Source organism: Manis javanica, chromosome 10 (assembly GCF_040802235.1).
Source record: "Manis javanica isolate MJ-LG chromosome 10, MJ_LKY, whole genome shotgun sequence".
NCBI lineage: Eukaryota > Metazoa > Chordata > Mammalia > Pholidota > Manidae > Manis > Manis javanica.
In genome coordinates this window covers 105,999,685-106,022,592 of record NC_133165.1, presented here as the reverse complement: position 1 = coordinate 106,022,592, position 22,908 = coordinate 105,999,685, and the positions used below count along the sequence as shown (strand labels likewise).

The 22,908-nt window shown below is 43.3% G+C and overlaps 1 protein-coding gene across 3 annotated transcripts in view; it reads left to right on the top strand.

Annotated features, from left to right (window-relative positions):
- SYN3 (synapsin III) overlaps positions 1–22,908 on the top strand; it is a 443,027-nt gene that overhangs the window by 80,212 nt on the left and 339,907 nt on the right. For all 3 annotated transcript variants that reach the window (XM_017652294.3, XM_017652295.3, XM_017652297.3), the window contains exon 4: positions 8,328–8,419. In XM_017652294.3, coding sequence (XP_017507783.3) covers positions 8,328–8,419 — 92 coding nt within the window. The remainder of the gene's footprint in view (positions 1–8,327; positions 8,420–22,908) is intronic.

Sequence of the window (22,908 nt, the reverse complement as noted above, 5' to 3'; positions counted from 1 at the left end):
AGCTGGTGTGCTTGCAGTGCTGGTGGGGCAGTGGGGGAAGGAACGGCAGGCTGCTTATCACTTTGAAGGGGTTTGGAGCTGCATTGCCACCCAGGGGATAAGGGTGCCTGAAGTTCCTTAAAGTTCCCAGCCTGCTAGGCTAAGTGTGCCAGGACGATTTTGTCCACCTATTAAACCCTCGTCCCTTTAAGACTTTTAAAGCCCCTGCTTTTCTTGTGTTCCAGGGCAGCTGGCTTTGGGAACCTGTTTACAATCTTACATCTCTGATTTTGCTTTTCTGCTCCTCTAATATCCAGTGCACCATGCAATGTGGGTCTGTGCTCCCAGGGTAGATTCCTAGGACTGGATATTTAGCAGTCCTATGCTTCCACTCCTCCCCACTCTGATTCTTTTCCTCCCACCAGTGAGCTGGGGTGGGGGGAGGGCTCAGGTCATGCCTAGTCACAGCTTTGTATCTTACCCTTTTCCATGAGATACTGTGTTCTCACAGATGTAGCCTGGCTCGTATACTGTATCTTCTCGTCACTCTTTTAGGAATAGTTGTATTTGCTGTATTTTCAAAATATATCTGGTTTTGGGAGGAGATTTCCGCCACCACCATACTCATGCCACCATCTTGAGAATCCCCACCGATCTTACCCACCTTTAAGTCAAAATCATATTTGTGGGTGTTACTAAATATGTGGCTATTATTACTAAATAATTTCAAGGTACAATGAACACAGTTATGAAAAGAGAAAGCAGGACATCTGGGACTCTTAGAACAGCCAACTCATGGAAGAGAGAGTGACAGAGAGAAAGAGGGATGCTGAGGTCATCTTCTTTGAGGAGCTGCAGAGGCAGGAGGGAGGAAGTCACCATGACCGCCACGCAGATCAGCAGACACTCAGCCACAGAGAAACAGAGTGGAAGCCAGCACACATGGTTGCCTGGCTTTTCAACCCAGCAGTGACTCTGCCCACTGTTACGTGTAGTACTGTGATGTCCTGATGACTAGATTAGCAGTTCCTCTTTACGAAGTATAGGAAGAAAGTTTAGAGAACAGGGCAGAGTCAGAAATTGACCTAGCATTAGGAAAGGTAATAGAGGCTGCCCACCTTCTCCTTCCAACTCAGTATCTGTCTGTCTGTCTGTCTGTCTGTCTGTCTCTCCTCCTGCAAAATATATGGAATGCCTAAGACAATGGACAGGGGTACACTCTAAGGATTTAAGGGTCCAGATAGGTCTTCACAAACTGACAGGATTTTCTGGTGTCTTATCAGCCACCCCTGGATTGCAGAACGGTCTGTTTGCCAGCATCTTGCCTTTTTTAGGAGCTCTGGACAACGTCTTGTTGTGTTGAAATCCTCCTTCAGTCAGGCTTCACGGTCAAGGCTGATACACCTTCACATTCCCGCACATTCTCGGTTTCTTGTGTACATTCCAGTCAGTCATCCAATTCCAAGTCCCAATTTTAGTTTCTTTCCTGTTGATCAGTTGGCCTAATAGCACCCTTCAGCTTATTATCATAATGATTGCAATCACCATTTCCCATTCTGTCATCAACATCATTATCATCGCAAATGCAATTATTAGTGACTAAACATGAATACCCCATGCCTGCAGTAATATTGTCTGCTTGGCATCACATACTTCCCAGGTGCCAGTTCCAGTGAGAATGCAGCCAAAGGCCCTACAGGAAACTGAATGCATTCCATCATGTTCCTGCACAGGTGTGTGTCTGTGTGTACGTGTCTGTGTGTGTGTGTTTGCATGCACGTGCATGTGTATTTTGGAACAGGATGTGAGTTTAATTATAAACAGGTGCTTCTATCTCCTTCTGATCTAGGGAGCTATAGAAGAGATTTCAGAGTTAGATATGATTCCAACCATGTCTGATCTGTGACCCACCTTTCTGGCTCCATCTCCTATTATGTTTGTCCATATACTCCATGTTCCAGCTACAAAAGATACCTCACTATTCTGTTGACGTAATAGCCCTGTGTTCTTACCTGTGCTTTTGTTCCTAGAAACTTAGATTAGGCCTTTCCCCTACTCTCTGCCTGGAAATACCCTCCACTGGACTAGTGGATCTGTCAATGGACAGAGTTTCAGAAGTCAAGTTACTTAGCAAGTGTAGGTATCTATTCATCTGTAAAGTAAAAGATGACACTTCATTCAATCAGTATTTTTGAATACCTACTATGTGCCTAGAGCAGGGTATAAAGCAGTGAATGGCTTTTCAATGAAAATATTGCTTTGCATTCCTTTTTCATAAAGTGTGCTATGATAGTAGTTTTTTTCCTTCATTGATGATTGTGGGACATGAGTTGAGAAAGAGAGAGATATAAAAATGAAAGGGATCATAGATGTCAATGATTCAATTATTATAACTCTTTCATTTTAAACATGAAGAAAATTAAAGTGGAGAGTGAGAGGTTCGCCAAAGGTCTTACATTGCGTCAGTGTCAAATCCAAGATTTAGATCCTTGGTCCTCAGACTTCAAGGCCAGTTCCTTTTCCAGTCATCTTTGATTTGTCCATGTACACATTTTTTTAAAAGTCATAGACAGGAAAACTCACATAATCTGGCAGTTTCAGCTATCATTGAGATCACTGTTGAAAAACACGCCTGGTTTCAACAAGAATAGCAAAATACCAAGATCCTATGTATGCTTCTGTTGTGAAAACCTGCCTGTCTTTAGTGGTGTTTAGTGATGTATACATAGCCTGCAAATGTATACATACATACCATCACTGCTTTCCCTTCTCAAACAGAATCTTGACAATCAGAATTACACACAGCTGTCTTCATTTTCCAAAGCTGTATATTATGACATTATTCCTTTCTGTTAAAAATTAGAGAAAGAACCCCTTATAAATGTCCCTGCTAGCAACAAATAGGCAAAAAATAATGCAAATGAGATAGTGTGCTCAAGCTTTCAATGGGTGGAAAGAAGTTAAAAAAAACAGGCATTTAGAACTTCGCGGACCCTTGAAAGTTCCTTTATAAAGCAAAGAGAAATGTGTAGGGTCAGGTGAGGGTGGTGACCGTGGAGGGCCACAGGCACCGTTCCTCAGGATAGGTGAAGACTCAAAATAATAGAAGTGCTTGCTTCTCCATTCATTAACTTCTCAGCTGGCAGGCACCTAAGAAGCTGTTGAGAATTGTTTTCCCTGTCAGCAAAGCTGGAGGGGCTGGGCTCTTAATGCATATATACTTTTTAACCTTTAGGAGAGGTGGGGTTTCCCTGAGGAGCACTTTGAGAGGCCTGGCTGTAGTGGTGGGTTGTGGTCTGAACCAGGGCATAGTAGAACACACCCTGTCCAGTCAGGTCAGTCATATCACTAGGGAAATACCCTCTCAGTTTCTTTGGGACAGAGCCTTTGAGGTTGTCTGGTTGCCCAGTGTCTGTGTGTATTTTGGAGTGGGTGGATAGTAAGACTTTGTGTCTGCTCAGCAGGCAGAGGAGACGAGAGGTGTGGTCATGCTACCTTGTGTTGGGACCTGTTACCACCAGGGCCTATCTAGGCACCTTCCCTCTTAGAATAATATTATGCCACCTGATGTTGAGACTCACCGTAAAGCTTCAGTGACTGAGACAACTTGACACTGACTCAAGGGTAGACAAGTCGATCCATAGAATAGACTAGAGAATTTAGAAACAGACTGCCACCTCTGAAGTGACTTGATTGGCAAGACACCAGTGCAATTCTGCTGGGAAAGAGGGGTCTTTTTCATACATAGTGCCAATGTATTTGAGTAACCATAAGGGAAAACTGCACCTTGAGTCCTACCTCACACCTGACACAAAAAATTAATTATAGGTGGATTACAGACCTAAATGTAAAATATGAAACCATAGAGCTTCTGGCAGAAAACATTGGAGAGTAACTACATGACCTTAGGACAGGGAAACATTTCTTAATATAAATACAATAAAAATGCTAACTGAAAAAAGTATTAAATTATACTTCTTAAATAATAATCTTCACTTAAAAATGTAGTAAAACAGACAAGCCACAGAATGAAAGACATTTGCAAATGAATGTATCTAACAAAGAATTTATATCTAGATTTTAACATACTTCTTACAAATTAATTAGAAAAATGCAAATAAATACAAATATGAACAAAAGACTTGAATTGGCATTTCACCAAAGATATTATCTAACGTACTAAATAGCCTGTGAACAGGTGCTCAAGACATCATCGATTACCAGAGAAATGCAAATTAAAACCATAATTGCTACCACTGAACACCCACCAGAATAGCTAAAATTAAAAACATTGACAATACCAAGTGTTCAAGAGAACGTGGAGCAACTACAATTCTCATATTGCTGATATGCATTTAAATTGACAAAACCACTTTGGAAAATTCTTCAGTGATGTCTTCTGAATATATATCTGTTTTATGGCCCAGCAATTCCACTCCTACATATATTCCCAAGAGAAATGAGTGTGTTTGTCCACCAAAAAAGATGTGTAAGAATGCACATAACACATTTTTTTAATAGCCAATGACTAGAAATAGTCCATGTGTCTATCACCAGCAAAATGGATTTAATATATTATTGTATACTCAGAGACAGTAAAACCCTGCACAGAAATTAAAAATGAATGCTGCTAACCACAATAGCCTGGATGAATCTCACAGATAAAATGAGGGAAAAAAGCTGCTGTGAGATTTCATTTATTAAATGAAATATAAAGTGCATTTCTTCATCACTGGTTTTTACTGAGTTAATTATTATAAGCCTTGGTGTGAATTTCTTTTTGTTTCTTCTCCTTGGGATTTGTTGAATTCTTTCAACTTCAAGCTGTGGGTTTATAGTTTTCATCAAATTTGCAAAATCTGTGTCCACTTTTCTTTAAATATTTCTTGATGTTCCTTCCTTTTGTCTTCCTGGGACTTCAGTTACACGTACATTAGACCACCTGATACTTTCCCAGAGCTCACTGAGCTAGCTTACTTGCTCGGTTTCTTTTTCTTTCTTCCTTTCTCCCTCCCTTCTTTTCTTTCTTTCCTTCTCTTTCTTTTCTTGTCCTTCTTTCCTTTCTTTTTCTTTCTCTCTTCCTTCTTTCCTTCCTTCCTTTCCCTTTCTTTCCGTTCCCTTCCTTTTCTCAGTATTTTTGTTCCCGGGCTTCATTCCCTATGGCTTGTATTGTGTTCTCTTCAAGTTCACTAGTATTTTCTTCTACAGTGTCTAATCTGCTATTAATCCCATACAGTACATTTTCCACTTAAGATATATTTTTGTCTTTAGAAGTTCTAGTTTTCCATTTTTACGTTTTCTACTTCTCTTCTCATCAGTTAATGTTTTTTCCCCTCTATATTCTTGAGAATATAGAACATTGTTATAATAGTTGTTTTAACTTCCATTTCTGCTATTCCCATCATATCTCTTTCATTTCTGGATCTGCTCTTATTGATTGATTTCTCTTTATTATGGGTCATATTTTCCTGCCTCCTTGAATGGCTGGTAATTTGTGACTGAATGCCATAAATTTTACGTTGTGGATTTTATGTGTTGGGTACTGGGTTTTGTTGTAATCCTTTAAGTAGTGTTGTACTTTGGGGATGCAGTTAAGTTATTTGGGATAACTTAACCCCTTCAAGGCATGCATTCAAGCTTCTTAGGACAGATCTAGATAGAGTGATTAATTGTTTGCATTTGCCTGGTACTAAGGAGATTCCCAGGACATGAGACCTTCAGTTAAAAATTGGGACCTAGGAGGTTTCTGGGAAGCAGGAATTTAAAAATTTTTAAAACTTTGCTCCAAACAAAGTAGGACAAATTGGTCATCCCAGATACAGAGCATGCTTCAGTCCAGGGCTAATTTAGTATCATTACTAAATTTTGAGGACTCTTCTCATGTTACAAGGTCTTTACACTTTAGCTGATGAGAACATGAACTATTTCCAGCCTTGCTTGAGTTCTGGAGATTGTTGAGTGTACTGTTCTCTGATGGTTCTTTTCCTGGCCTTGACAGTTTCTTTTTATGCATGTTCAGATCAGTACTCAACGAAGGACTTAAAGATCTCCCTGGAGATCTTTTTCTGTGCAGCTGCATCTTTTCTGATATTCTTTCCTGCAAATTCTAGCCTCCCTGAGCTCTAATTTCTGATTCCTCAGCTTGGTGACACTACAGCGCTCTGGGTCTTTGCCTCCTTTGATTGGAGGGTCTGCCATCCAAGATTCTGATTCACTCCCTTTCATCATGGATTTGGTACCCAGCTATCCTATGTTGCAACTTTCTTCTCACTTCTTTTTCTACATACACATAAGCAATACTTTTCTTGCTAACTTTTCTTTGTAATCTTGCCAATGAAGTGTCCTAAAGATGATGGAACTGAATTTTTAAGACATGAGACTTAATAAGCAGGTCATTACTATTTACTAACCTGGACTCATTAACAGGACTCTTTGCTTTTCACCTGCCATAGCCTAATGAGGTTATTAATGAGAGCAGGAGATGTAAGCCCTCGGAGTTTGCTTGAAGGCTCTCTGGGGAGCCGGGTAGGTCTCTGGTCATAATTCCTGTTAACGATTTCCAAGGGAGTATATTTGAATATTTCCCTTCAATATAAACTTGTTTTTCTCTTTAAATGGATTATTTTTAGGCCTCTAAAATTTCCAGTTGTACTCCATCCAAAGCCTTAGTCAGCTTAACAGTGGGGGCAGTGGGGGGCAGCAGTTAAAAACAGGCTGGAGCCTGGGTTGAAATAGTGGCTCTGCTACTGACTCTGTGACATTGCGCAAGTTACTTAATCTCTCTGTGCCTTGCTTGTTTCATTTGGCTAAGAGTGAGGGTTAAATGAATTTCCTACATGTAGAATGCCTAGGACAGTCTCCTGCACATATGAGTGTTTCATATAGCTGAGTAGTTATTTTTATTCATTAAATCCGTAGAAATAGCTTTTGCCATCTACTCTGCAGAAGGCACAGTTTGTTAATATGCACTTCCAAGGATGGAGTTACAGGGTGAATTGTGTGTCCCCAAAACTCATATGTTGAAGCCCTAACCCCCAGTCCCTCAGAACGTGAACTTATTTGGAGGGGATCTTTACAGAGGTGATCAAGTTCAAGTGAGGTCATTGGGGTGGCCCTAACCCAGCACGACAGTGTCCTTATAAAAAGGGGAGCTTTGTCTGTAGGGATGCACAGAGGAGACCTGGGGGGGAAGGCCGCCATCTCCAGGTTGAGTTGAGAGCCTGGGAAGACCCCCCCTCACAGCCTTAGGAGGAATGAGGCCTGCTGGCACCTGGATTTTGAACTTCAGGCCTCCAGAACTGGGAGAAAATTAATTTCTGCTGTTTAAACTATCCGGGGGTGGTGCTTTGTCAGAGCAACCCTAGGAAACTAGCACAGAAGTTTGTAGCATCAAGCCCTTATCCCCAGGGAGCATATTATCTGGTAGGAGTGATTTAGTCCATAAGATTCAGTCACAGACAATAGGAGTTCTTTTTTGCTTAAACAGGTAAGAACACAAAGATGAACTCGTAGGGATACAGAGGTTATCTCCTAAAATCTCAGAGCAGGATTACAGCTATTACATGAACCCCTGACCACTCCCAGACTCTTGCCTCGGCCCCTCTCTTAGCGGCTGTGACATTCCTCTCTCTCTCTCTCCCCACCTCTCCCCTAGTTTTCTGTGCTTCCCTAATCCAAATGGCAGGAAATATGGCCCCCAGTTGCACCCAGGTTTGTGCATTAAAGATGATACAACCCCCTAGAAAGAAACCGTGTAAATCACTCTGCAGTTCCAAGCTCTGATGGGACGGCGTCTTACTCCTCCGTCCTGGGTCAGGTGCCAGCCCATTCACTGTGACCAGGGGAACAGTACTTCTCTGCACAAACATGGTGCTTCTACAGTAGCCATGTGGGTGGAGTGAGGGGAGGGGTCAAACCAAAAAGGGGACAGTGCACAGATAAGTTGAGGAGGGGTCTGTTAACAGTGACATACTATCCGTCGCTAGCCTGAAGCTGAGGAAATCGAGAGAAAATGTATCATCGGTAGCAGTTGGCCTCCGATGGTCCTGGCGTTAGAGTTGCTTTTTCGTCTTCAAGGTGGTAGAAATTAGTAGTGGCTCAATCAGAGACACAAGGGTTTCAGTCCAGCTTTGCCTTTTATTAATTATGTAACCATGGGCATGTCACCATGCTTCTGTGCACCTCAGTGTATTCATCTTTCAAAAAGGGAAGAAAATAATGTTACCGATTTCCTAAGTCTTGGGTGAGTTATAAATATCTATTTGGCACATAGAAGTACCCGATAAATGTCAGCGTATTAGCTTCATCCGTAGTTGATGAATCTTTTTTTGTTTTGCTTTCTCCTCCAGGCTGAATTCTCAGAGTTGAACCTAGCAGCCTATGTCACAGGGGGCTGCATGGTGGACATGCAGGTCATGAGGAATGGGACCAAGGTTGTGAGGTAAGGAGGACAAAGAAACAGAAGGCCTCTGTTTGAGAGGTGTGTGTGCGTATGTGCGCGTAAGCATCACACAGCCAGCCCCACTGCTGCCGCATTCAGCTTCCCTCCTGCCCTACATGTACTTTCACATACAGAACGTCTGCTTGCAAAGAGATCGAGGTCTTGTGGGGATAGGAGTGACGGGTGGCACAGATTATATGGGGAAACAAGTGCAGTGTCCCGGAATGGGCTGGAAGAGAAAAGACTTGGGCTCCATTTCTGGCTTTGTGACTCTATTTGGGCCTATCATGTAGTCTGTTTTGTCCGCTGTTTCTCATCCGCAGCATGGTAATAGCGACGCTCAAGTAGGAGGAATGGATGTGCGAGCACCCTGTTGATTCAGAAGTGCTGTACAAATGTAAGGGTTTATTAGAATGAGCTACATCCTGCTTGCAACAATAGGCAGACTAAGCGTTCAAACAGTCCCCTCCCAGGACATGAAACCTAACAGGACTGGATGTAATATTTTCTCAAAGATCTGTTTATAACCTAAGCTGAGCTGGAGGGAAGTGAAGGAATTCTTTAGAAGCCCAGAAAAGTCAAGAAAGTATAAATCCACAGGAGAGATAAACAGTTGTATTAATATAGTTCTATCTACTTAAATACTCTGAGAATGATACAGAGTAGGTCTTGTGAGGGTTTAGATGGAGAAGAAAGAGGATTCAGATTTGGGAAGTACGGAAAACAGGGAGAACTTTGAGGAAATGTGGCGTTGTGTTCTGAGCTTTGTCAAATGATGGAATGTGGGCATTCTATGCATTCTGAGAGTAAAAAACAGTCTCTGTAAATGCAGGCAGGCCAAAAAAAAATAAAGGAGTGTATTAGGGAAATTATAATTCAATTAATTCAGCCATCATTTACTGAGTGCCTGCCATGTACTAAGAAAGATATTACATGGCTTTCTATTTCTAATAATAGTGGACTAGATTACTTGGACCAACTCTTGCCCTGAAAACAACTCTAAAAATGGTTTTAAATAATGATAATCTCCAAAGCCTTTAAAGAGCTGGCACAATAGTAAGGAAGCACCAGGAAGAAGATGGTGGGGAAATGGAAACCCAGAGAGAGAAGTGCGTACAAAACCTACCTTTTTTATCAGCATATTTGCTTAGTGCACCAAATTTGAAAACTGGTTTTGATAGCCTAGCAGGGGCAAGGGAGACAGAAATCGATCCCCAGGGCCACTCCAGGTGGGGACTATAATGGTAGACCTTCCCACTACACAATAAGCTGAGACTCCGAAGGACCTTACCTTCAGGGTGAATGTGAATTACTAGTAGATGAGCAGTTTGATTGCAGCTGGATTGGTTTTCCAGAGGACCTCGATCATGAGACTGGGTTCAGGGTGACCCCAGACATGCCAAAAGTCAACACAACTCCTTTGTAGAGGGAGGTACTCTCATCCCAGGCTTCAAATAATTACTCAGATACTCTTTTGTACAATAGCTAGCCTGCAGTCAAAGGTAACCAGGCACAGGCACCATGAATGAAAAGAAACAGGAACAATAGACAACAGAAAGAGACCCTCAAAGACAGCAGATGTTGGAATCCTCAGACACCAATTCTCAAAAAAATAGCATCATACATATTAAGTTAAAAAGAAAAATCAGGTTGAAATTAGGAATTAGGGAACATTTAAAAACGACAAAACCATTTTTTACAAAAGCCAAATAGAACTTCTAGAAATGAAAACTACAATAAACAAAATTATTGGATGTGTCGTGTTTAACAGCATGTTACTCACTGCTGAAAGGTGTTAATGAAGTGAGAGGTAGAGGTGAAGCCCAGAGCGAGAGAGGTCGGAAATGCAGAGGAGTCGGTCAGATCCCGTGAGAAGGCCTAACATTCAGTCCGTCAGTCTCAGCATCAGAGGGAAGAAAGAATGGAGCAGAGGCAGTATTTTAAGAAATGGATCGTTAGGAGTCTTTCAGAAAGATACCACGCTACCAGACTCAGAAGCTCACCAAATTTCAAGCAAGATTGGTAATGAGAATTACACGCCAAGACACAATATTGGAAGCACAGAAAGACGAAGAGAAACACCTTGAAAGTAGCCAGAGAAAAGAAGGCAGGTGACTTTTATTGGAGGAAAAGCCTAACATAGGCTCCTGGGCAACAGTGGTGGAATAATTTCTTCAGGGTGCCGAAATAAAATAATGGCTGACCTATAATTTCATTCTCCAGGAAACATCTTGTTATGCATGAAGGCAAAATGAAAACATTTACAAAGGAAAGACTCTCCCTAAGGGAAATTTCAAGTGTGTGCTTTAGGTAAAGAGAAAATGATCCCAGAATAACATAGACTACAAAAAGATGTGAAGGACAAAGATGGTAGTAAATGTTAATAAGCATTGTCTTCAAGACAACAACAAGAATAGCAATATCTTATGGATTTAGAAAGCATATGAAGGATTAGGATGCACAACAGTAAAGTAGTAGAGGCTGGGGATACATGGAATTAAGGTGTTCTGAGACCCTTGTATTGTCAGGCAGAAAAGTGTATGTATTGGTTAATAGGCTTTAAAAAGTTAAACTAGCATGAGGTAATTTCTAAGATAATTACTAAAAAAGGAAACAGAATGCAATATTTGAAAACTACAAGAGAGAAAGAAAAAGATGTAGTAAATGAAGGCAAGAAAGAAGATCCAACATAGAACAGGTGTTAACAAATAAAATAAGGTGATAGATTTAAATCCAAATATATCAGCAGGCTGATATCCTTCTGAATGGCATGTACAGCATATGGGTAGTAAAATGTGGAAGTTTTTCTATACAAGTTGGTAAATAGCCTCTGCTCTGAGCCTGCTGAATGCCTTTGGCCAGCCTCACCCCATGGATGGGCACGGCCACTGGACTGCTCTTCCGGTCCCAGCTCACCAGGCTTCTGCCCGCAGCCCATTTCCTTGTTCACCCCATGCTCAGATATTGCAGGGGAGACACACCCTTGGAAGCAGTGATGAAACCCCAAAGAGGGGATCCCTTATTTCCTCTGTCCCTTCAAGTCTGTAATCCATGGTCACTTGTTAGAACTGCAACCTCCACAAAGTACCCAGCTTGAGTTGTTAAATATTTTATCACCAATGTATATCAGTAATTACATTAAATGTAAAAGAACTAACTGCTCTAATTTCGAGAGTACCTGCAACAAGATTGTCAGAGTAGATTTTTAAAGGTCCAACTATATTCCATTTAAGAGATTCATCCAGAACAGAAGAACATATGAAAGTTTGAAAGTTAAAGTGTGGAAATGTATACATACCATGTAACTACTGGCAAAAGAAAGCTAGCCAGTGTAGCTAATTAATTTCAGGAGAAAAAATAGACTTCGAGGTGAAAAACACTACTAGGGAAAAGGAAATAATCCACTATGATAAAGGATTCATTTACCAAGAAGAGATCATTAAAAAATTTTAAGCACACAAAAAAAGCCTCAAAATATATCTCAGTAATTGGCAAAACTACAAGGAAAAATAAGCAGTCTGCCATCGTGGGAGATTTTAAGAATGGTGCTAGATATATACATCCATTTACTTCTCACAGCAACCTCATTTGGCACATAAGAGCTGTGGAACACCTGCAACGTAATGTTTAGGAACCTGTATGTATGTTTATATTTGGGATTATGTGTGCTTATATCCTGCTTCCCTATATGGGAAAGGGACTGGTTTATCTTCTTTCGTAATGTGTAAAAATGAGAACGTCTGTCTCATTAGTCTGCCACTTTGGCTATAGATTAGAATCGCCCAGGAAATGCTTTAAACGCCTATGCCCAGGGGTATGAAAGATCAGTTACACTAGAACCTCCGATGGTATGATTTGGGTGTCAGTGGTAAAACTCCCCAGGGTGATTCCTGGAAGTAGCCTGTTGGAGAACCTCCCCAGATTGCTCCCATACTGGCCCTGCACTAGGGCTAGGTCAGCCGTAAAGCTGAGGATCCTGCTGGGTGTGCTGCCTGAATAAGAATCACCTTGCAAAAATAGATATCCCAGCCCTCATTCTAGATGTCTCACTTTCCCCCCTCTATTTGTAAAACTGTTTACAAAAACTAATTTATAAACTGTTCCAGGTGTTTCTTAATCAGCTAGTCTACCAGCATTTAGGAATGGCAGGCTTTGAAGGCAGTTGTTATGGGTTGAATTGTGTTCCCCCCAAAAGCTGTGTTAAAGGCTTAACCCCTAGTGCCTCAGAGTGTGGTCTTATCAATAGGGTCGTGCAAATGCAGTAGTTAAGATGAGGTCATATCGGAGTAGGGTGGGCCCTTAGGCCAACCTGACTGGTGTCCTTATAAGAAAAGGGAAATTTAGACCCAGAGACGCAGAGAAAAATGCCGTGTAATGATGGAGTCAGAGACTGGAGCAAAGCCAAGGAACATCATGGATTATCCTCAATCACCAGAAGCTTGGAGAAAGGCATGCAACAAATTTCCCTCAGCCCTCAGAAGAAACCAACCCTGGCAACACTTTGATTTCAGGTCTGTAGCCCCAAAACAGACAACAAATTTCTGTTGTTGTGTTAAGCCATCCAGTTTGTGGTACTTTGTTAAGGCAACCCTAAGGGGCCAACACAGTAGTGCTTCTCAAGTTTTAATATGCATGCAAATCCCCTGGGGATCTTCTTAAAATGCAGTCTCATCCATTAGGTCTTCAGGTGGGACCTAAGATCCTGAACTTCCTACAAGTTCCCAGATGAAGCCAATGCTGGCAGTCCTGCAGACCTCATTTTGAGCAGCGAGGGTGTGGACAAGCTCCCAGACTACACTGACGCTGCTGGAAGCCCATTCCTTGAGCAGCCAGGGCTGTGAGGACAGGGTGAATAATAGCCAAAGCCCTGGGTTCATGGGTCCATGGAGCTGTTTAGGTTTTTTGTTCATGCCCAAAATGGTGCTTACAGTCTCAGCCAGCCAGCTTGTTTTGGCAAGCCGTAGGTTACAGACCTGTGAGAATGTGCACACTGACCGGGCAGCTGTAGTCCAGCTCACAGTGTGTCTTGCAGGTGGGGAGTCAGTAGGCTTTTCCAAGCCCTAGCTGCGTTCTCCTAAAGCAGGAATGTTGAGCAGTGCTCTTGATTTGCAGCATATTCTTTCAAAAAGACTTAGATACTGCATTGAAAATACCCCTAAGCACTTCTAAGTGTGCAATATGAACATAGCCTAGATCTTCAGAAATCTTGTTCCTGGGGAGCATCTTCAGGGAAGGTGAGCGGGATTGCTGGTAGAGTAGACCTCTGTTGGTCTTCTCCAGCATCCAGTCTTTCTGCTCTGGGGAGCAACACTAGATTTTCCATGTGGGTAGCTCCTCTCCAACTTGCAGTCTGTGTGGTATCTGGAGCTGAAGGCACATAAGCAGCCCTAGAATCAGAATATCTCAATAGGACCCAAGCCGGGCCAGTGAGAAGCCATTGTGAGACCTCTGCTGGAACCCTTGGGTGAGAGACACATGCATTCAGCTCGGGCTGCTGAGCTGGTGGGATGGATTCCTAGAGCTGTTGGTCGCTGCCTCTTTTTCTCCTCAAGGGAAGGAGCTGCTGAGAATGAAGTCAATACAGAAGAAAACTCAGCCAAGAGAGAGAAAATTTGAGACAGACAAAGTCAGTGATCTGATGATGCTATACAAGGCCCTGGATCCAGACTCATCTCTAAACCTGAGCCAAAAAAAAAACCTTTTTTGATTAAGCCAGCTGCAGTTGCACATATGAAATTCATGAATTCTTATTTATTTAACAAACACTTTATAGAATTTCCTACGTGCTGGGCACTATTCCAAGCATTTAATAGGTATTGACTCATTTTATCTTTTCAACAACCCTAGAACGTGTATACAATTAAAATCCACATTTTCTAGATAAGGAGGCTAAAGCACCCATAGGTTGGGGAATGGAGTGAGTGGCAAAGCTAGGATTCCAGTCAAAGCCGTCTGCCCCCAGAACCTGTGCGTGGTACCACCGCACCGGAGTACCTCCTTAACAAGAGGGAGGCTGTTTCACAGTCAGTGCTGCTTAAAGAGGCTGTAACTTCCCATTGCGAGTGGGATGCAAAAGCATAACAACCATTTGGTAGAAAAACATCAAGGGGATCTGAGCATCTGACTTTTAATTGGTGAGAATTTAGTGGAATGAAAGGACAGTAATTCGTAACATGAAAATAAATGGAAGTGTATAAAGTTCATTGATAAAGGTAAGTATTTGGTCAGATTAAAAATAAGCTAGTACTACAATGGTGGTGTGTAAATCCCTTTTAACTCTATTCTAAAGGTTAAAAGACAGAAGTGTTTTGTTCTTAAGTAACTAGAACTATAAAATAGAGCTACAAATATTTGTTAATGAATACACAATATAGTGATGTAAAGAGTGACGTCAGAAACATAAAATGCAGGGAGGAGGAAGCGAAAGAGTAGAGCTCTTGTAGGTGCTTGAAGGTAAGTTATCAGCTTAAAACAGACTTGTAACTATAAGATGTTTTGTGCATGTCTCATGGTAGCCAAGAAGCAAAAACTATGGTAGACACATAAACAGAAAAAGGATTAAAAGCATACCATTCTGGGACCACAACTGTGAAGTCCTTATCTATCAATAAGTACTTTAAATGGAAATGAATTAAGTTCTTCAATCAAAGAGAGTGGCTGAATGAATCAAAACAAAAGAAAGCAAACAACAGCCACAATGTGCTACCTATAAGAGACTTACTTTAGCTTTAAAGACACACCTAGGCTGAAAGTAGAAGAATGGGAGAAGATATTCCGTGCAAATAGAAACCCAGGATGAGCAGGGGGAGCTCTACTTACGCCAGACAAAATAGACTTTAAGTCAAAAACTGTAACAAGAGATAATGAAGGATATATAATGTTAAAGAGGTCAGTTCATCTAGAGGTTATAGCAATTGTAGATATATATGTACCCAGCATCATGGCACCTAAATAAATAAGGCAAATATGAACAAATCTGAAGGGAGAAATACAATAATAGTAGAAACTTCACTACCCCACTTAAAACAATGGATAGACCATCCAAACAGAAAATCAGTAAGATTGCGCTTGAACTCTATTTTAGACCAAATGGACCTAAAAGACATACCAGAACATTCCTTCCAACAGCAGTAGAATATACATTCTTCCCAAGGGCACAAGGAAAATTCTCCAGGGTAGATCATATGTTACGGCACAAAACAAGTCTTAACAAATTTGTGAAAACTGAAATTATATCAAGTATCTTTTCAGAGCACAGCTGTATGAAAGTGGGAAAAAATTACAGGAGGAAAACTAAACTAAAACTAAATGTTTCTACACAGAAAAGAAAATAATCAACAAAATTAAAAGACAACACAGAAAATCAGGAAAATATTTGCAAACCATCTCTCTGATAAGGAGTTAATGAAAATATATAAGGAACTTATACAGCTCAATAGCAAAAAACCAAATAACCCAATTTTAAAAATGGGCAAAGGACCTAAATTGACATTTTTCCCAAAAAGACATACAAATGATCAACTGGTACATGATAAGATGCTCAGCATCACTAATCAGGACAATGCAAATCAAAACTACAGTAAGATATCACTTCACATCTGTTAGGATGGTTATTATTTAAAAAACAAAGGGTAATAAGAGTTGGTGAAGATATGGAAAAAAGGGAACCCACATACAGTATTGGCGGGAATGTAAATTGGTATAGCTGCTATGGGAAACAGTATTCCTAAAAAAAATTGGAAATAGATCTATCATATGATACAGCTATCCCACTTCTGGGTATATGTCCAAAGGAAATAAAATCACTATTTTGAAGAGATATCTACACTCCCATGTTTACTGGGGCATTATCCACAGTAGTCAAGATGAGGGAACAACCAATGTGTCTGTCAGCGGGTGAATGGATAAAGAAAATGTGATATATATAGATATATATGTGCAATGGAATATTATTCAGCCTAAAAAAAAAAGAGAAAATCCTGCCATTTGCAACAGCATGGATAAACCTGGAGGACGTAATGCTAATCAATTAAAACAGACGCAGAAAGACAAATACTGCATGATTTTACTTTCATGTGGAATTTTAAAAAGTTGAACTCATAGCAAGAATAGAATGGTGGGTGTTAGGGGCTGGCATGTAGGGGAAATGGGAAGATGTTGGTCAAAGGGTACACACTTTCATTTATAAGATGAGTAAGTTCTGGAAACCTGCTGTACAGCATAATGACAATTGTTGATAATAATGTATGCTTCAAATTTGCTAAGGGGAGTAGAACTCAAGTGTTCTTACAAGGGGAAAAAATGGTTGACTATGTTAGGGGATGGATTTATTAACTTGATCGGGTACTAATTTCATAATGCATACATACATCAAAACATGTTGTACACCTTAAATATCTATAATTGTTATTTGTCAGTCATACCACAATAACACTGGGAAAGAAAGAAAGTGGTAGCACTTGGATTTGAACCCAGATCTCTGGTTCTATGCCAAGTGAATTTCCAAGTGTCTTTAAACCCTGAGATTTTGTTATTCTCTCACTTGCATTACCCCTTTCCGCTCCATGACGTATGGTCCTGTTGAGCCACTGCAGGCTGGCATGAGTGTTCTCTGGGTCTGTATAGAAAGCAGCAGGGTGTAGAGATTTCTCCAGGGCTCTGAGTGTGGCCCAATCTCATCCAGGGTACAGGATGCGTGTGTTGCTCTCCCATTGAAATCTATTGCTCAGACCAAAGAATCTACGTCTCTGCACCTCAGTTTATCTCTGAAAGGCAAAAGTATGATTTTATGTAGTTTTTGTAAGGAGATGTTCAATGTGAATGGTTTGTTCATTCATTCCACAAATACTTGTTAAAGGCCCTACTGTGTTCCAGGCTCCATTACAGATGCTGGTTGCATCAGAGGGGCTGGGCAGAAAACAGAATTCACTCCCACATGGTTTATAGGAAGATATTTTAATGAAGGGATCACTTACAGAGGAGTGTGTGGGGCTAAGGGAACATGTGAGGTACCCAGAATCCAATAGCAGCAGGAAGCTATTACCATCTGCAGGGGTGAAGGGAAAGGCAGGGAAATAGAATTAGTAGATTCAGTCTAGTAGGTTTCCTCTAGATTTGAGCGGGAAGCAGTAGTGTGGAGGGACTCAGCTCCCTCTGAAGTCATGGCACTGAAGCAGGGTGGGGACTAGGAAGAAACACCACCACCCTTCCTGCCCCTGTCCTCCAGTCTCCAGCTGGGGCCTCTCTTTGGCCAAAGCCATGCAGACACCAGTGAGCAAGAAAGCCCATCAGTGCCATGCACAGGGGTCAGCCTCCTCGGGCTCAGAACAGGCAGAGAAGAGTGGGGTGGGGGCAGGAGGGCACAAAAAGAGTGACTCTCTTAGGAAATCACCAGTGAACAAAACAGACCAAGTCCCCATGCAAGGTCAGATTCTAGTGGTGCTTTGTAAATGGCAAAGTACTGCACACAGTTGGTTAGATCACTGAGAATAACAGCAATTAAGTTAGTAGAGCCCCTTCCTCTGGTTTCTGTCAAACACCAAACTAAGGGTAGACTGCTGGCCAGCTCAAGGTGCTTAGGAACAACTCAACCAGGGTCTTAGTAAAGTTGCAAAATTCTATTTGGAGAGCAGAGCAGGGGCCATTCCAGGGCAGATGAAGGTTCATGCTTTGTGGATGGCTGTGGCCATTCTGGGCCCAAGTTCAAGCCTGGCTCCACAATGGAGCCATAAAAAAGGGCAGCTGTGCTTGTACAGACAGATGGGGTCCGAAATACAGGGCAGGAGAAACCAGGAATGAAAAACACCCAAGGAGGCAGACATTAACGAGGCCCCAGCCTAATTACGCAAGCCCTGCTCTCAATTTCCAGCATTAGGCAACACTGAATTACAGGCACCCGTTCAAACCACAGTGGCTGATAATGTGCATCTGCTCATTAGAAGGTCAAACCTCAGAGAGGGTTGGAGAGACCGAGCCAGAAAGCATAAGGAATACAAGAGTTTGAGGAAAGGCCTCAAAGACTCAGAAACTGCCTTGGTCTTACTGTTTCCAGGGAAGATGTTTGGGATAAGTCAGAGATGGCCTGTCCCAGGGAAAAGGATATTTTATACAATCTTAGAGGCCCAGAGTTAGAAGAGCCCCTTAAGAGTTTTCTGTGTGTTCCCATTTTACACCTGGGCAAACTGTGGCCTGAGAGGTAGGGAGGAGTGTCTCTGGTCCAAATCCTCCCAGCATCTTAGCTCCTGAGCCAGGACGAGCTCTCAACTTTTCTGGGTCTCTATCCCAGGAACTCAAATATCCCCCAATGAACATTATAAAATAATATTCCTTTACTCTTTATTTCACATGTCATTGCACAGAGTCTTCTGAGTTTCCGGAACTTGGAATTTCAAATTCCAGATATTCATTCATTCAACAGATATTTATTGAACAAATTCAGAGTGCTGGGCACAGCAGCAAACGTTACAAAGAGCACCTTCTTGGGGCTCACTTCTTGGTGTCTTTGCCTGGGGAAGCGCTGCCTTCTCAAACTCTGCTCAGTGGTGACATGGCCTCTGAGCTTTTCCTACTTTCTCTCTGGTCACTGATTAAAGATGTGCCAGGCACAGGGGCTATAGCCCTGTGGAGCTGAGATTCAACCTGCAGAAAACCGACAGTAAACAAGTCAATAACTATGCATTCTAAATGGCAGGTTGTGAGAAAGGGTTGAAGCAAAGAAGAGATAGACAGTGCCTAGTATTTGAGGCAGGGCCAGCAGGGAAGGTCTCTCTGAGGAGGTGCATTGAGTAGAATCTAAATGAAGCCCAGGGGATTTGAGGGAGGAGCTCCTTCTCTCTGCAGACTGCAGACACGCGCGCATAGGCAGCTTTGGGGCCGGAGAGCAAAGGCTGGCGGACCTCCCTTGGCTTGGTGCCCTCTGTGTCCATCAAGGTCATGCTTCCACGTCCCTTCTTTGCCTTCTGCCCTCAAGTTGAATTTGGCATCCGTCCTCTGTGCTTACAGCATCTAGGACTTGCCCAGGAAAGGCAGTGTGCCTTCATGGCTGAGAACCCACCGTGAAAGCAGAGCTGGGTCCTAGCTCTTCCTTCTACAAGCCAGGAGGCCTTGGATAAATTACTCCCCCTTTGAAGCCCTTGGTTTCCCCATCTGTAAAGTGGAAAGGAAGTCCTTGCTCCTGACAGTGATAAGTATGAGGTAGGTAGAGTCCAGCACAGTCGTTACACCTGTTCTTCCTTCCTCCTGAACCCCTTTTGCAGATAGCACCCCCTCTCACCTTCCCAGTTCCCTTCAAATTTCTAATCACATGCCATGTTTGCAGAGAGGCCATACTATCCCCACTCTCCAGGCCTAACTGCATTTTTTAATTCAAGCATTTATCTTTGTCTGAAATAATAGCTGATTAGATAGAGAGATAAAGAGATGATAGATATAGCAATATAGGTAGGATATGTCATTTATTTTATTGTATTATTTTCTAAAACAGAAGACTGTGTGGGCAAGGGACTTTGATTCCCACTGTATTCTCAGCCTCAGGAACAGTGCCTGTCATGTATCAGGTTCTCAATGACTGTTCAACGAGGCAAGGAACGAACCAGCCCTTAACTGATCATTATTATTTACTTCTCATGTCTCCCACTGGACTGGACCTTCCTTGAACATCAGGTTAAGAACTGGGTTTTTTTTTCCCCCCAAATTGAACCCCAGTGCCTGGCACAGTGCCTAAATCTTCGCTGAAAGCATTCAGGACCAGCCGACTCCGAATGAATAAGAATCCCACAACTGCGAAGTGAAAAGCTCTGGACAGACGGGACTGCAGCCGTCGCTTGCACCAGGCCCAGACTTGCTGACCGGCGCTCCACCCTGGGCCTCCTCTCCCTGGGAGGGATGGGGCCCTGGGCGCCAGGGACAATGAGTCATTGAGGGTCCCAGCAGAGCAGCATGGAGAGGGAAGGCCCGATCTATCTCCTCACCCAGGGCCTTTGCCCTCCCCGCTGCAGGAGGAAGCAGGATCCCTGGGGACTTGCAGAGGTGGGGCGTGGGAACTGGAAGAAAGCAGCACAAGAAAGAGACAGTGAGAGTCTGTAAAGAAATGCCAGGCTGTGCTGCCCATGTGTCTCCAGCCAACAGGCCAGCAGCAGACCTGCCAACTCCCCCAGGAGAGGGAGCAGCCCTCTGACGGAGGGAAACAGTGTGCCTCCTGATTCCCAGAATCGTGGAGATTGGAGCCGGGAGAGACCTGTGTGGTCACCGAGAGCTGCCCCCCTCCCCCCACACCTGGCAGCTCAGTCACCTCCGCACGGAGCCACTCCCAGGAATGGCTGCAGTGCTCTGGCCCCACCTCACCGCCTGCGAGGGCACCTACTCCCAGCCTGACCCTGTCCTCTGTCCTCTGTGTGGGAGGTTACCCTCCCTCATGGTCACTCCACCCTGCGCATTGGCTTCCTGGCCATTCCTCATTCATAACAGTCCATTTTACTAAAAGGCTACTGGGTACCCAGTACTTCCCAGTGGCAGGTACCTTCATCCCCTTTTGAAAGAAATGAAGGAACTCTTCCCAAGAAGGGTAGTGCCTCATCTGAGTCTCACAGCCAATGAGCAGAGGACGGAGATCACTCGCCTGCCCGCCTGCCGGTGATTTCACACCCCACGGTTTCTGTGACTCCTCCCAGTGGGCACAGCTTGATACTGGACAGAGCCCTGGTGTTGTGTCAGGCAGTCCTGTGGCTGGAATCTGGACTCCCCACTTTCGCTAATGCTCACCCTGCCGCGTCTCCCACCCTCCCACCGCTCATCACGCAGGCCCTTCGTTCCCGGCTCCCCAGGATGATCCTGCAGGCAGGGGAAGAAAGAAGAGGCCCCCCACACCCAAGAACAAGGACAGAGTGATCCATTTACAGGCTGCTAGACTCTTCAGCCTCTCTTCATTTAAGCACACCTCTCTGCTTCCCAAGGACTTGGTGATCCACCAGTTCCTTGACTTTCACACTTTTCCACGAGGACGAATAATTTAGAACTCCCCGTCCTACTTATTAAAATGCAGATGCTTAGGCCCCATTGCTAGAAAGTCTGATTCCTGCACACAGGGCCCAAGAGTCTACATGTTGTCAAGCTCTACCTATGAGACTCCTATGCCAGGCGTCCAAGGACCCTGCTTTAAAAACCATTGCACACCTAGCCTATGACGAGGAGCAGAAGACAGGCAGTTAAAACACAGGACAATGCATTATTTTGTTCTTTGTTGTTTTAAAATAAATACTGAAATTTCAGTGACAGTCATTTACTGAAAAAAAATTGAATTTGCTTAGAGAAGTTGTAGGTTCAAGGTCTCTCTCTACCTCTTACTAATTGTGGGGCTTTATAACAGTTCTTCTTCCTAGAAACCTCCTGCTCATCCTTTAGATCTTGGCTCGAGTGTCTCTTCCCCAGAAATGCTAGTTACACCCCCCACATGATACTCACCATGCCTGGTGCTCAGCGGGCTTCCAGTCAGTCCATTAAACAAGTGAAGGAAGCTGTATGTACAGCTATGTTAAGGGCTTACTATGTCTCAGGCACTGTGTCGGGCATTTGGCATTTATTTTTTCTAATTCTTACATCCTCCCTGCACAAATTAGTATGATAAGTTATCATTTACAGTTGGGAAATTGAGGCTCAGAGATGTTTAGTATCTTACCCACAGTCCCACAGCTCATGAGAGGTGGAGTTGGTATTTGAATCAGGCTCTGTCTGAATGTAAAGACTGTGTTCTTACAACTCTACCACACCCCCTGTTTTTTCTTAATGCTGGAGTCACTGTTTGGGCCTCTGTTGGTGGCAGGGCACGGGCCTTTCTGGGTGGGTGGGCTGGTGGCTACCCACTTCCATGGGTCAGGGGCCAGGGGAGCGGTTGTTACCATCTTAATAACATGCAGCAGCCTCTCTGCAGTTGGGCGATGGCAGCATTTGTTCCCCATATGATGGTTTGGCTCCCATTCAGCCCCCCAGAGAGAGCCATACAGCCATCCTTTATTACCACCCGCTGTGCTGAGAGGAAAGAAACATAAAGAGATAAAGTGACTGTGTGGCTTGCATTTGCTTTGGGTGATCACGCATCGCTTCCTGACTGCACAGCCTTGTGCTCCCTCCCTCCTCTCAGCCAGGGGGCCCACATGCCTCAGGCAGGGCTGAGACTGCTCTTTGTTCCTCATCCAGCCAAATGTGCCCTTCCTGTGCTTCTCCCCACCACTCAGTGGGGCACGAGAAGAGGGAGGGTGGCTGTGTACAGTTCTGCAGCTCGTGCACTGCCCAGCGGCATACGGTGCCCTCCAGGGGGATGCTGCAAGTCAGCCCGTTCCTTGCTCACCTGTGCTCCCATTTGTGGGTGCCGCTGCCCTTTTTCTAATTTATACATCTGTAAAGAAGTCTTATAGGTCAGTAGAAAAGGCTGGAGAATGTGGCTTGGAGAAAAGACTGTCAGATAGCCCAGGGTTCTGGCAGCCAGACACCTCTTC